The 15,651-nt window shown below is 34.9% G+C and overlaps 1 protein-coding gene across 4 annotated transcripts in view; it reads right to left on the reverse strand.

Annotated features, from left to right (window-relative positions):
* Positions 1 to 1,246: 1,246 nt before the first annotated feature.
* The window catches only part of VTA1 (vesicle trafficking 1), an 81,503-nt gene continuing 67,098 nt past the window's right edge, over positions 1,247 to 15,651 (reverse strand). For 3 of the 4 annotated variants that reach the window (XM_023729630.1, XM_023729632.1, XM_023729634.1), the window contains exons 7-8: positions 14,202 to 14,282; positions 1,247 to 2,438 (exon numbers count right to left, since the gene is read on the reverse strand). In XM_023729630.1, coding sequence (XP_023585398.1) covers positions 2,293 to 2,438; positions 14,202 to 14,282 — 227 coding nt within the window. In that variant the 3' untranslated portion in view covers positions 1,247 to 2,292. The remainder of the gene's footprint in view (positions 2,439 to 14,201; positions 14,283 to 15,651) is intronic. The other variant, XM_004368868.2, reaches the window with a different exon arrangement.

Here is a 15,651-nt window from a genome sequence, read left to right on the forward strand (position 1 = left end):
AACTTCATCCGTGGATTCCATGGTTTCCACATTATCTTCTTCCCTGTGTCCTTTCTCCACCAGGAGACAACAGGTAGGGTGTGAACAAGGATGCGGTAGGTTTACTTTTTTGGTGTCCAGAAATGTTAAGGCCTGCATTAAAATTTGCTTAACTATATTTACTTTATAATAACCATCCTAGCCATTTTTCTACAATAAGGTTCTAGAGAACTATACTACAGTACTGGATTTCTAGATGTGAATGTTGAACCTTATAAATGTTGCAAGAATTTAGTTGTATAGGTATGTAAATGTTTTTCAGGAGGCATTATTATTTTTGGCTTGTTTGCAATAATTTAGAACAGTTTATTCTGTCTGAATACGCATTCTACCAAACCTTGTAAAATAGCATTACATTTACGCAAAGAAAAATTGAAAACACAAACACAAATGATTGAGTTAATGATTCATTTTCTTTTAAACTTGTTAGGAGTTAACAAACATTTTTTTAAGGGCCAGACAGTAAATATTTTAGATTGGGGACCATATGACTCTGTTGTTGAAAGTGGCCACAGACAAACATAAATCAATGGGTGTGGTTGTGGTTCTATAAAACTTTATTTACACTAACAGGTGCCTAGCCCATGACCATAATTCGTTGCCCTCTGTGTTAAAGGGATTCTACAATACTAGTGGAATGAATGAAATGGACCAGATCAACTTCGGGTAAATCTACCAAGATTATTTTTTAGTTGTTTATCTCTTATTATAGAAACATCTATATTCCTGTAACTTAAAAAAAAAAAAAAAAGACAATTCAAGTATATGAGTCAAAACAGACATCTGGCTCTGTGTCATGGACTGAACTGTGTCCCCCCAAAATATCTGTCAACTTGGCTAGGTCATGATTCCCAGTATTGTATGACTGTCTACCATTTTGTCATCTGATGTGATTTCCCTATGTGTTGTAAATCCTATCACTATGACATAATGCGATAGATTAGTGGCAGTTATATTGATGAGATCTACAAGATAGTGTCTTAAGTCAATCTCTTTTGAGATATAAGAGAAGCGAGCAGAGAGACAGGGGGACCTCACACAACCAAGAAAGCAGCACCAGGAGCAGAGCGTGTCCTTTGGACCCAGAGTTCCTGCATGGAGAAGCTCCTAGTCCAGGGGAAGATTGATGACAAGGACTTTTCTCCAGAGCCGACAAAGAAAGCCTTCCCCTGGAGCTGATGCCCTGAATTTGGACTTTTAGCCTCCTAGACTGTGAGAGAGTAAATTTCTCTTTGTTAAAGTGATCCACTTACGGTAATTCTGTTATAGCAGCACTAGATGACTAAGACACTCTGTAATAAGTTGAACTAGTTAAACGAATTCTTGTATTTATTTTTTACACAGCACAAATGCAGATGACACAGTAAGTTCATAATCCCCCACAAAACTTAAAAAGTTAACAACTGAGAATCTAAATTCTTATAATCTTCTGCATCATTCATAACTATACACTCTACAGAATCCATTAGCAGCAGAGGAGAACCTTAACTTAAAGCACCAATTTTCCAGGCATTACTACAAATGTCTTTTTTTTCATTCTCTAAAACATGCAGTCAAACCGCCAATTCATCTTAAGCTTCGATGTATAAGGCAAAGCAGTTGGGAAACCAGCATTATTCTTAAGCCTAAGATGGTGATTCAACCTCTTTAATTCGTTATATTTCCTTCCATGATATCTTGAACTTTCAATGAAGTTACAATTTAACATGAGCATAGAGTTCTGAACATAATTTCTTTCAGATTCACTTAACTGCTTAGGACATTCATATTGTTTCAGATGTTCTGAGAAAAACAAAAACTCTAATCTACAATTTTCTGGCAATATTTATTAAAAGTTAAATTTAGAATTTTATAGCAAAGCAAGAATGGACTGTTTATTCAAACATTATAGATTACCAAAAAACAAGCAAACTCCCTTACCATATGTAAATTAAGGTACAAAACTCATTCCCAGTATACATTTTACAGACATGTGTTTCCATTTTCTGAAGTAGGGTTCAATAGGTATTTTTAGGATCTTGCTAACATCAGCCCTATATACCCACAGATTACTGGATCCACTAAATGGACAATGAAAACTGGCTGAGGCTGCTTATTAATACTGCAACAGGAATCTGACACAGAGACACAGATTTCATTGTCATATTCAATGGAACTGAATTCTTCCTTAAAATTGTGCTCCTGATAGGCTGAACATAGAGCAAAGGACTGTTAGTTCAAGCCCCAAATACACGAATCTGTTGTACAACGGCTTCATTCTCTGCCTGTAGTCAGTAACTTGAGAGCCTTCTGTAGATTCTGCACAGCAGTGCTTACATCTTCATACTGCAAAGCACTGCCAGCATATTTGCAGTATTTCTGAGCTCTAGCAAAGTCCTCTGGTGTTAGACGAATGTCCCCTAGAAGAAAAGGATAATTAAGATATTAATAAGAACACAGAGTTTTCTGTGAGGTCAGGCAAATGTTTACATTCAAGATTTAAGAAAATATTTTAGGTTATGTTAAAACATTAAGATGGTTTTTTTCACTCCCAGTGGTATTCAAATAATTTTCTTCATGCTTTTCAGTTTTTTGTTATCACTAATATAAACCAGACATGTCAATACATGATAACTTGTACAAGATTTTCCTTTTCAGAAGCAATAAACCAGGCAATAAGCTAAAAGCTTTTACATTTTAGCAAATTAATTGCCAAAAAATTCTACTCTCTGTGTAACAAGGAGAGTAGCTTTGGTGTTTATGTTAGGATGACTGCACACTTCTCTTCATGGAATAAAACACACAGACTAAACCATTCAACCCTCATTTGAACTAGACAATAAATATAACTCAATTAAAAAAAAAACTTTATGTAAAAAAATTACATAAACCATTTTACTTTTTTTTTTTTAAACATGAAAACATTCTACATTTTTGTTTCATTCAGATTAAAAAAACCCTAAGGCTTAGTGCTAAAATTTCAATTTCATATAAACATGTAAAACAACTTTTGCAGATTATTTTTCCAAAATTTATCCTCACCAAGTTTTCTAATTACACATATGGTTATCATGTGCAGAGTTCAACTAATAATCTAGGTCAAAAAACTACTCTAATCTAAGATTTGAATATAGTTGAATATATATTTCTAAAGATGAAAGTAGAAACTGACTTTTTTTTTTTTAAATAAACACTTTTCTTTGGAAATTTCTATGAGGATTATCAGAACTGATTAGAAAGCTGGGGCATAGAATATAAAGAGCAGACAATATATTTTGATTCTAGAGGCCTACACTTACAAACAGAATGAGTCTGTTTAGTTGCTTTTATGTACATCATAGATACAAAGCATGAAATGCAAACTATGATATCACTTAGGTAAGGACTTCAAAGTGGGTAGCAACATCAGATATTATGATAATAAATTATGATACAAGGGAATATTTACAAAATTTTAAAAAGACTATAGAAACAATGTACCCTAAAGTATCTAGTCCAGGGACAGGCATGCAGTGGGAGCTCAATAACTTTACTGAATGAGTATGAAAAAGCTGCCTGTATCTTAAATTATTCCCTACATCTTAAACTAAATGAAGTTCCTTTATAATTAAATATTAATTATATTTCAGATTTAAATACATTCATATATCTACATACAGTAATAAGTACAGTGTGTTAAAAATAAGACTTCAAGTGTTTGTTGAATTATTATTAAACATTAATATTTGTATCCTTAGTGTTATGAATCAGAGGTTAAATTATACAGTCCAATTTTAACACAAAGTATTTTAATTTCCTTGAATTGTTGTTTTGTTAAAGAGCAAGCAATGCAAATCGATAAACTAGTTGGAAGTAATTAGCCTGTCAGTTTGTCATACTGTGGTGGCTTGCGTGTTGCTGTGATGTTGGAAGCTATGCCATGGATATTTCAAATACTAGCAGGGTCACCCTTGGTGGACAGGTTTCAGCTGAGCTTCTAGACTAAGACAGACTAAGAAGAAATACCTGGTGGTCTACTTCTGAAAAATTAGGCAGTGAAAACCTTATGACTAGTGCTGGTGGATGAGCCCCTCAGGTTGGAAGGCACTCCAAACACAGCTGGGGAAGAACTGCCTCCTCAAAGTAGAGCTGACCTTAATGACATAGATGCAGTCAAGCTTTCAAGACCTTCATCTGCTGATGTGGCATGACTCAAAATGAGAAGACACAGTTGCAAACATTAATAATTGGAACATGTAATGTACGAAGTATGAATCTAGCAAAACTGGAAGTCAACAAAAATGAAACGAACTCATAAATATCGATATCCTAGGCATTACTGAGCTGAAATGGACTGGTACTGGCCATTTTAAATCAGACAATCATATGGTCTACTAAGCCGGGAATGAAAAATTGAAGAGAAATGGCACTGCATTCATTGTCAAAAAGAACATTTCAAGATCTATCCTGAAGTACAACACTGTCAGTGATAGGATAATATTCACACACCTACAAGGAAGATCAGTTAATATGTCCATTATTCAAATTTACGCACCAACCACTAATGCCAAAGATAAGGAAACTGAAGATTTTTACCAACTTCTGCAGTCTGAAATTGATCAAACATGCAATCACGATGCATTGATAATCACTGGTGATTGGAATGAGAAAGTTGGAAACGAAGAAGGACTGGTAGTTGGAAAATATGGCCCTGGTGATAGAAATGACACTGGAGATCACATGATAGAATTTGGTAAGACCAACAACAAATTCACTGCAAATACCTTTTTTCAACAACATAAATGGTGACTATATACGTGGACCTTGCCATTTGGAATACGCAGGAATTAAATCAACTGTATTCATGGAAGAGACAATGGAAAAGCTCAATATCATCAGTCAGAACAACGCCAGGAGTTGACTGCGTGACCATCAACTGCTCATATGAAAGTTCAATTTAAGCTGAAGAAAATTAGAACAGGTACATGAGAGCCAAAGTATGACCTTGAATACAACCCATCTGAATTTAGAGACATCTCAAGAATTGATTTGACGCATTGAACACTAATGACTGAAGACCAGAAGAGTTGTGGAATGATATCAAGGACATCATACATGAAGCAAGAAGTCATTAAGAAGACAGGAAAGAAAGAAAAAAACAAAATGGATGTTAGAAGAGACTCTGAAACTTGCTCTTGAATGTGAAGCAGCTAAAGTGAACGGAAGAAATGATGAAGTAAAAGAGCTGAACAGAAGATTTCAAAGGATGTCTCGAGAAGTCAAAGTATTATAATAAAACCAAAATGGAAGAAATGAAGGAAAAATTCAAGCCTCGAGTTGCAATACGGAAGAATTCTATGGGAAAATTACTAAACAACACAGGAAGTATCAAAAGAAGATGGAAGAAATACACAGAGTCACTGTACCAAAAAGAGTTGGTCCACGTTCAACCATTTAAGGAGGTAGCATATGAGCAAGAACTGATGGTACTGAAGGAAGAGGTCCAAGCTGCACTGAAGCCACTGGTGAAAAACAAGCCTCCAGGAATTGACGGAATACCAATTGAGATGTTTCAACAAATGGATGCAGTACTGGAAGTGTTCACTCGTCTATGCCAAGAAATTTGGAAGACAGCAACCTGGCCAACTGACTGAAAGAGATCCATATTTGTACCCATTCCAAAGAAAGGTGATCCAAAAAAAATTATCAAACAGTATCATTAATATCACACACAAGTAAAATTTTGCTGAAGATCATTCAAAAGCAGTTGCAGCAATACATTGACAGGAAACTGCCAGAACTTTAAGCTGGATTCAGAAAAGGATGTGGAATGAGGGACATCACTGCTGATGTCAGATGGATCTTGGCTAAAAGCAGAGAATACCAGAAAGAGGTTTACTTGTGTTTTATTTACTACGCAAAGCATTCGACTGTGTGGATCATAACAAATTATACGTAACACTGTCGAGAATGGGAACTCCAGAACACTTAATTGTGCTCATGAGGAACCTGTATACAGATGAAGAAGAGGCAGTCGTTCGAATAGAACAAGGGAATTCTGTGGTTTAAAGTCAGGAAAGGTGTGCATCAAGGTTGTATTCTTTCACCTTACTTATTCAATCCATATACTGTGCAAATAATCCAAGAAGTTGGACTATATGAAGAAGAACGGGGCATCACTGTTGGAGGAAGACTCATTTTACAACCTGCATTATGTAGATGACACAACCTTGCTTGCTGAAAGTGAAGAGGACTTGAAGCATTTACTGATGAAGATCAAAGACCACAGCCTTCAGTATGAATTACACCTCATCATAAAGAAAACAAAAATGCCCACAAATGGACCAATAAGCAACATCATGATAAATGGAGAAAATACTGACGTTGTCAAGGATATAATTTTACTTGGATCCAAAATCAATGTCCACAGAAGCAGCAATGACGTGCTGCACTGAGTAAATCTGCTGCAAAAGACCTCTTTAAAGTGTTAAAAAGCAAAAATGTCACTTTGAGGACTAAGGTGCACGTGACCCAAGCCGTGGTATTTTCAATCGCCTCATAGCATGTGAAAGCCAGACAAGAATAAGGAAGACTGAAGAATTGATGCCTTTGAATTATGGCGTTGGCAAAGAATACTGAATATATACAGACTCACAGAAGAACTAACAAATCTCTCTTGGAAGAAGTACAGCCAGAATGCTCCTTAGAAGCAAAGATGGCAAGACTTCATCTCACATTCTCTGGACATGTTGTTAGGAGGGACCAGTCCCTGGAGAAGGTCACCATGCTTGGTAAAGTAGAGGGTCAGTGGAAAAGAAGACCCTCAATGAGATGGAGTGACACAGTGGGTGCAACAATGAGCTTGAGTGTAGCAATGATTGTAGGGATGGTGTAGGACTGGGCAGTGTTTCATTATGTTGTACATAGGGTCGCTATGGTCGGAGCTGTATGGACGGCACCTAACAACAAAAAAAACTGTTAAGACGTGACATTACACAATCCAATTTTAACAGAAAGTATTTTAATTTCCTTGAATTTTTGTCTTGCTAAAAAGCAAGCAATGAAAATCAATAAACTAGTTAAGAGTAATTATGTTAAAAAAAGTTTCTTTACTATTCCACTTTATTTTGTTGACTTGGCACTTGTTCGCCATTGGACATAAAAAACAATCACCTTCCAGCTTTGTGGACAACTCAGGGATGAATTTTTTTCTTGAAAATACCTGCCAGAATATTTTAAAGGTTATTTAAAATATTTAAAGAAGTTGTAGTCACATAGATATACAGCACTACCTAGGTGGGTGAGACACTTTTAAAAATCAAGAGTAGCTTAATATTGCTCCTTTTGTGCTTTAATAGTCTATCCTCCAATCTCATACAAAGCATGAGTCCAGAATTTACCAGACTTGCTGGAAGAAAGCCCTAATGATCAAGATTAATCTGTTTTGCTGACATAACACTTATTTGTTAATAAGATAAAATGTGTACTGTGGTAAGTTGTTAGTATTTTAGTTTTTGTAAACTAAACTTATCCACCAAAGATAAAACTATTTTAAAACACAAATATTGCATTTCAACATAAAATTATTTCAATATTTATAAAATATGTAAATAAAAGAAAATATTTTAACAGAAAAATATAATTACATATACATATAACATATTTAGCTTAGAGACATCTATAACAAATTAATAACTCATATATATTAGATAATCAGATAATAAAAAAGTGATAAATTTTGATAATACATGTAAATTATAGGCTTATAGAGATGTTAGAATTATTTTCTAAAATTAAACAGATAAAAATTTTAAAAACTGTCATGTAGTTATACTTTTGCTGTTTGTAACATATCAGACTTTCCTCCACTTAAAAAAATACAGTGGACAAGTCACAATAATAAAACATGTGAATTAAAATTCTAAATTGAGTAAGTTTGTCTCTTCATTATGATCCTTTTAAACTGGCATTTTAAAATTCAATAGAGAAAGTGGAAAAGACAAAGTAGAAAAAACATATTTCTCCAAGAGAAGAATTGTTCAATTTCAGTTCATCTGATTTTATAGTAGTAAATTCAGGCTTAATGTATCAAAATAAAAACATTTTCCCCTAACATGAAAATTTACTAGAAGCCATAATCAGAACCAAAGAAAGCATAAGGTGGACCTAAAAGTTGTTTAAAGGATTAGAAAGGCTGTCTAATACACCTCTTCTGAAACCTGCGCTTATAAGTTCCAGAATGGGTTACGGACAAGACTGTCTTTATCAAAGAGCTTCTTCTTCCCTTTAGAGGGCAGGAGAAGAACAGGGAAGAAACGAGCTATAGCCATTAGTCAAGGTCTATACTGCAGCAGCAGGATAAACCGGAGCAAAGAGAACCTGGGTCAGCCCTGGGTCAAAGATAACATTATTCAGTGTAAACAGGAATCCTTGCATGCTTCCTTTTCCATGGTTGATTTATCTAATGTCATGGTCTTTAAAGACTCTTTTCTATTTAACTAGGTAGTTTGGAAATTCATATGCCAAAGACCTTGGATAATCTCATCCTAGTGTACTCTATATCTTCTGATCTGAATGGAAGCACAGGACATAGGCAGAATTGTAAGGGAACTATATGATCTACAATAAATTTTGGAGGTAAATATAAAACACTGTACTGACCCCTTACATTCAGACGCTGCCGAAATATGTCACTTAATAATGGCAACCATAGTAGTAATGATTACAGCTGGAGTTTTACTATGTTAGGCACTATGCTAAATACTTTTCAGATATTATTCCATTTAATTCTCAAAAAACTTTATGAGGTTATTATTATTCACACCCAGAGATATACAAGGTATAAAAGCAATACTGTGCTTAAAACACCCCTGTCACTCTACCTCTCCTCCCCAGAGTCAGCTACACATTCATTGCAAAAACATTTAATGGATGCCTACTACATACTAGGCACTGTTCCAGGTGGCAGGGATATAAAAGTGAACAAAACAGACAAAAATCCTTGTCCTCATGGAGCTCAGAGTGTACTAAAAGGTGTAAGTATGAAGTACTAAGGGGAAAAATGTGGCAGGAATGGAGTACAGAGTATTAGAGGGGGTGGTGATGGTAGTGGCTGTGGTTTTGTAGTTTGTGCATTCTCCAGACTTTCCCTATGCATTTACACACAAATGTACATACAGTTTTGTTTGAAAGCTTTCCTTCTATTTCCTAAACAGAATCATACTATACATAATGTTCTACAACTTGCTTTTTTACTTAATATGTCTAAGAGATCTTTTTAACGTGAGAGCTACAATATTCTTTTTAATGTGTATATGGTATTCATAGTATGGATGTACCATAATTAATCCACTTTCCCATTGAAGGAACATTGAGATTCTTTTTTATCATTACTATGAACAATACTGAAATAAAATATATATTTTGTGTCATGTCTAAGTATTCCTTTAGGATAGATTCCTAGAAGTGGAATAAATAGCAGGGCCAAAAGGTATGTGCATTTGCAATTTTCAGAGTGACAATGCTAATGAGAAAAGTTTTACCAATTTATATTCCCACCAACATCACAGAAAGTATGTATTTCCCTCTATCTTCATTAACACTGTAGATTATGTGTTTTTGATATTTTTGCATCTACTTTCATAAAACTAAACTCACTTTAATTCTCAATTTCCCTCATTATTAATGAGGTTGGACATCTTTTCATATGACCACTGGACATTTGCATTATCTGTTTACATTCTCTGCCAATCTTTTCCTACTGAGTTGAATTTTCCTTGTTCATTTTAGGAGCTCTCGCTCTCTATATGCTCTGGACATTAATTCTTTATTTTTAAATTAACAATATTTTCCTCCAGTCTAACAGCTGCATTTTAACAATGTAACGGGGTGGAGTGAGGGGGTTCTTTCGCTATATGGAATTTACTACTTTTCATTCGTTAAATTTGTTAAGACACAACCAAATGAAACCCAAGAATTATGCGATAAGCATCTGATGTAATCTTTTTCTTAACAGCCAATTGTTCTAACATCACTTTTTAATATATACTCTTGCCACACTGATACAAATGGCACCTTTCTCCTTAATTGCCACACTGTGTGGCCCAATATCTGGATTTCTTTCTTTTTTTTTTTAATATATATTTTTATTGTACTCTAGATGAAGGTTTATAGAACAAATAGTTTCTCATTAAACAGTACACATATTGTTTGACCAATATTTGGATTTCTTATTCTGTTTCTTTGATCTATTCATCTATTCTCTCTTAGATATTTTCATATTGAATTTTAGACAGCTTTTACAAGTGGGTGGGAATATAGATGGGAATTTGGAAACCAAGTTTAACAGACAAATATAGTATTAGTTGGGCAGGTATCTGTCTACTAACAGATAAATATTTTCCACTACAAAAAAAAGCAAACTCACTGCCGTTGATTCTAACTTGTAGTGACCCTACAGGACAGAGTAGAACTGCCCCATAGGGTTTCCAAGGCTGTAAATCTTTATGGAAGCAGACTGCCACATCCTTCTCTCTTAGAATGGCTGGTGACTTCAAACTACAGATGTTTTGGGTGGCAACCAAGCACTTTTAACCACTATGCCACCAGGGCTCCATCATTTTCCACTATATTCTTTGGTAACTTGCCACAGTTTATTATAGCTTTTTTATCTACTCTTCTTACCTTAGCACAGCCTTCCCCCATGAAACACACAAATAGTCCTACACTAGACAATTAGGACCCAAATGTCATTCTAGCTCTTGATTTTAGGCTTCATAGCTAGTTCTGCTTTAGATAAAACTGGGAAAAGTAGAATAAATTTCAATGTCACTCACGCATATAAATAAAAGTAAACAATATACTACATTTAAACATAGAACAACCAACACAGTCCCAAGTGCTTGGGGACACCATCCCCTTATCAGCAAGGAGTGCACTGTGCCCCACTTCAGACAGCACATACGTTCAAACTCCTCCCCTCCAAACTATTTTAGATTCTGAACCAACTATAGATAAATCTTTCTACTGTCAGAACAGTAAGCCAACTGAATACAAAATTAAAGGAATATACTTAAACAATTCATGTTATCTTCAAAATGACATCACTTGATTAACACGGCAGGAATCATGTTGGGCAGTTCTATTCCTTTCAGAGTGATATCTGCACCCATTCCACTGCTGTCTAGTAGATTCCAACTCACAGTGACCCTGTAGGACGGAGTAGAACTGCCATATACAGTTTCTAAGGCTGTAATCTTTACAGAAGCAGACTGACACATCTTTCTCCCATGGAGTGGCTGGTGGGTTCGAACTGCCAACCTTTCGGTTAGCCGCTAAGCGCTTTAACCACTGTGCCACCAGAGCTCCCAAATTATTTGAAAATTAGGTAGTATTTCAGAGTTTACATCATAAGTAAAGTCATCTACCCTTTCTCTCCCCACCCCACTTTAAACTGTTTTTACTTTTTGTTCTCCTCTAGGTTACTTCTCCAAGCCCAACTGATAACCATATACCACTGGTTCCCGGTTTATTAATTTTTAGACATTACCTACTGACATCATACTATCATAAGATAAAGATTTAGCTAACTTACACTACACTCGTCTCTCCTTTCTTGCTCTATCTGCAATATTTGTTAGTTTTTAAAAAATTCTTTAGCAGCTTAGTATTATTGTACAGGTTAAATAATGTACTTTAACTTCTGTTTCTTTTTTCATCAACTTTAGAAAAAAATCTCTTGACATTCCACTTCTGGACACTTCTCCTGACACCTTTCTTTCATCCACTCTACCTTTCAACTTTAAGGATATTATCTCTACTTTCACCTGCCAGTGTTGATGATATTTATATTCTGTCTCTTGAATGAAGTTACCTGTGCTCTGTGGTAAGTCTTATGACATTTGAAGGAGAATGTTCTTGTGTCCAAATCAAATGAAATCCCTTTCCTTATAATCCAAAATTTTATTATTGAGGGGAACTTTGGGCAGAAATGGGAAGAGTGCTGACACATTATGAGGAATGAAACCAATGTCACGGAACACTGTATGTACAAACTATTGAATGGAAACTAATTTGCTCTAGTGCAAAATAATAATATAAAAAGTACAATAAACTTAGAACTTTATATTCTCTGCCCTTTCATAAAGAATAGCAAATAAGATCACTTATAAAATGGCCACAAAATTTCATTTGGCTACCCACAAAAATACTCTTTCAACTTCTTTAAGAATCTGGTATATTTTACAGTTGAAATCGATTATTTAGATAGTATAGAGATTCTGTTTTGTAAGGTTTTGCTTTGCTTTTTGGTTCTCTGGCATGCACCCATATATTCCATCCTCTCATCTTTTCTATTAGGCGGATTATTTTTTCGTGTGTCAACAAATATTTGGCCTGCAGCATCTAGTGCAGTGTTCTTTACATAATAAACTTATGCACAGTTAATACAAATCTGTAAAAGTTTTTAAAAATTCCATTATTGTTCAAAATCATGGTATATTTTAGTTTGTTTCTTACTTGAAATTTCTTGTACAATTTTTAATTTTTCTTGGATTTTTTAATCCCTCTTCTTGTTGAGAGAAGACTTCGATGATTTCTTAACCATCTTTTAATACTCTACAGCTTATTTATACATTGCGTGGAATTCATTTCATTTTTCTTAAAGCAGGGAAGTGCTCAAATTTCCTGTTGTAATTTCAGAGCAACTGCTTTCTAAGTCTACATGAAAGACATCAATGGAATTTTTTCTCTTTAGACTACCTAGGTTAATTTCATCATTTCTTATATCACATACTTCTCTTTTTCTTGGTTATCACCCTCATCTTGATGGACTATATCCTCAAGTAACTTTCTTAGAGAAGGTATGTGGTATGCAAATTTTCAGAGTCTTTATATATCAAAAATAATTATTTTGTCTTCACATCAGACTGACAGTTTAGTTGGATAAAGAATCCTAGGGTTTTGGTTCTAGATGGTAAACTAAGCACACATGATTAACTACTCTTCCTACCGAAACTATACTAAAGTAAGGTAATACAAAAGGAAATAAACGCATAAAATTGAAAAGGAGAAGAGAAAGACTGGAGAAATTGGAAAGGGAATAGAATTAAGGAGATGAGAGAATGAAATTTCTAGAAAAGTGAAAATTGAGTGGAAGAACACTTAGATAACACAGAATAGAAGAAATCTCAACTCAGAACGTGTACACAGGGAGAGGCTATGGAGCTTTATCTGTCCAAATGAACCTCGGAGAAATATGAGGGTGGGTGGTGGGGGTCTTCACTGGGTCTAAGAAAAAACTGCACTAGTTTCATATCCTTGTCTACTCTACCACCCTCCCCCCTTAACTACTTCCCATCTATCAAGTTTGCCCCTAGACGAAAAAGATAGAGGGTGTCTCTAGAACCGTGGCGTGAACTGCATAGACAGAACTATTCTCCGAAGGTAAAGTGGTACTTCCTTCCAAAAAGGTTTCCTCATTCCATAGCTACGAAACAGGTAGCTAATGTGAGTTCCCTCTTAGACAGGGAAATTGAAAAATCAACTGGGAACTAAACTTGCAGACATAATACTATTTTCTCTGAAGGAAATCAAGTTCTTCACTCTAAATAGAAAAAAGGCTAATTCTCATTATTTACATCAAGAAAACCACCTTTCTGAATGAGATAAACACAACTGACTTCAGGAAAAGAAAAGTCAGAAAAGTAGGAAATATTAAAAGTAGAGAACCAATCACCTAACCTATGATACAAGCAAAGTAATTATTCTCTGAGATCTCTAGTTTTAACAATGGTCAGTACCTCTCCTCTTAGCTAATCTAGTAACAGTGCAGCTAAGGAAGATCATACTCATAGCACACAGTAATCATGAACTTCTAAACTAATTTTCTGGCATAAGCTTCCTTGATAGTTTTGGTTACATGTTTGGGCCATAATATGTAGCAATATACAAATGAAGAAAGTGTAAATAAATAAATAACAAATAGGAATGCCTTTGGGTTTTGGCAATTTTGATAATATGAAAATCTTGGTTCATATGAGAATCCAGTAAACACAAGCATTCAAGGAAATGTCTTTCAAATTACCTAGATATTCAAATTTAAATAAAAACATTTAAATACATGGCATCCCTTAGGTAATATTACAAAATTACATTCCAAAACAAGAGATACAATATATCTGACAAAACAGTCACAGGAGACTTACCCTGGGAAACTATATTGAAAAGTGCAGGATCAATGGCCGGAATAGTCTGTGGTGTAGGTTGGATAGTATTACTTGTCACACCTGCAAATCAGAAAAACACAAATAGCAGAAAAGTGTTACACCCTTTAATTATATACTAAGACAGCACTTAAAGGATCATGGAGAAATGTCATTACTCCACTTAATTATTTTCTTGAAAACTTAATGGATTCTATTTGACATAATTATTTGATATTGAAGATTGGTAGGGAAAATTCATTTTGAGCATTTACATACATGTACTGGCTACACATATAATATTGGTGAGCTGAAATGGGCTGGTATTGGCCAATTTGAATTGGAAAATCATATGGTCTACTATGCTGGGAATAACAAATTGAAGAGGAACTGTGTTGCATTCATTGTCAAAAAGAACATTTCAAGATCTATCCTGAAATACAACACTGTCAGTGATAGGATAATATTCATATGTCTACAAAGAAGACCAGTATTAATATGACTATTATTCAAATTTATGCACCAATCACTAATGCCAAAGATGAAGAAATTTGAAGATTTTTACCAACTCTGGCAGTCTGAAATTGATCAAACATGCAGTCAAGATGCATTGATAAATACTGGTGATTGGAATGAGAAAGCTGGAAACAAAGAAGGACTGTTAGTTGGAAAATATCACCTTGGTGACAGAAATGATGATGGAGATCATGCATGACTAAGGATTTCTTCATTGCAAATACCATTTTTCAACAACATAAACAGTGATTATGTATGTGGGGCTTGCCAGATGGAATACACAGGAATCAAATTGATTACATCTGTAGAAAGAGATGATGGAGATGTTCAACATCATCAGTCAGAACAAAGCCAGGGGCTGACTGTGGAATGATCAATTTCTTATATTTAAGTTCAAGATGAAGCTGAAGAAAATTAAAACAAGTCCATGAGAAACAAGATATGACCTTGAGAATATCCTACCTGAATTTAGAGACCATCTAAAGGACAGATTTGATGCACTGAACACTACTGACTGAAGACGAGCTGTGGGATGACAATAAGGACATCACACTTGAAGAAAGCAAAAGGTCATTAAAAAGACAAAAAAGAAAGAAAAGACCAAATTGGATGTCAGAAGAGACTGAAACTCGCTCTAGAATGTAGAGCTGCTAAAGTGAAAGGAAGAAATGATGAAGTGAAAGAGCTGAACAGAAGATTTTAAAGGGTGGCTCAAAAGACAAAGTATTAAAATGAAATGTGCAAAGACCTGGAGATAGAAAACCAAAAGGGAAGAACATGTTTGCCATTTTTCAAACTGAAAGAATTAAAGAAAAATTCAAGCCTCGAGTGGCAACGCTGAAGGATTCTACAGGGAAAATGTTAAATGATGCAGGAAGCATCAAAAGAAGATGGAAGGAATACACAGAATCACTGTACTAAAAAGAACTGGTCCACG

The sequence above is a fragment of the Trichechus manatus genome, unplaced genomic scaffold (assembly GCF_000243295.1).
Source record: "Trichechus manatus latirostris isolate Lorelei unplaced genomic scaffold, TriManLat1.0 scaffold00002, whole genome shotgun sequence".
NCBI lineage: Eukaryota > Metazoa > Chordata > Mammalia > Sirenia > Trichechidae > Trichechus > Trichechus manatus.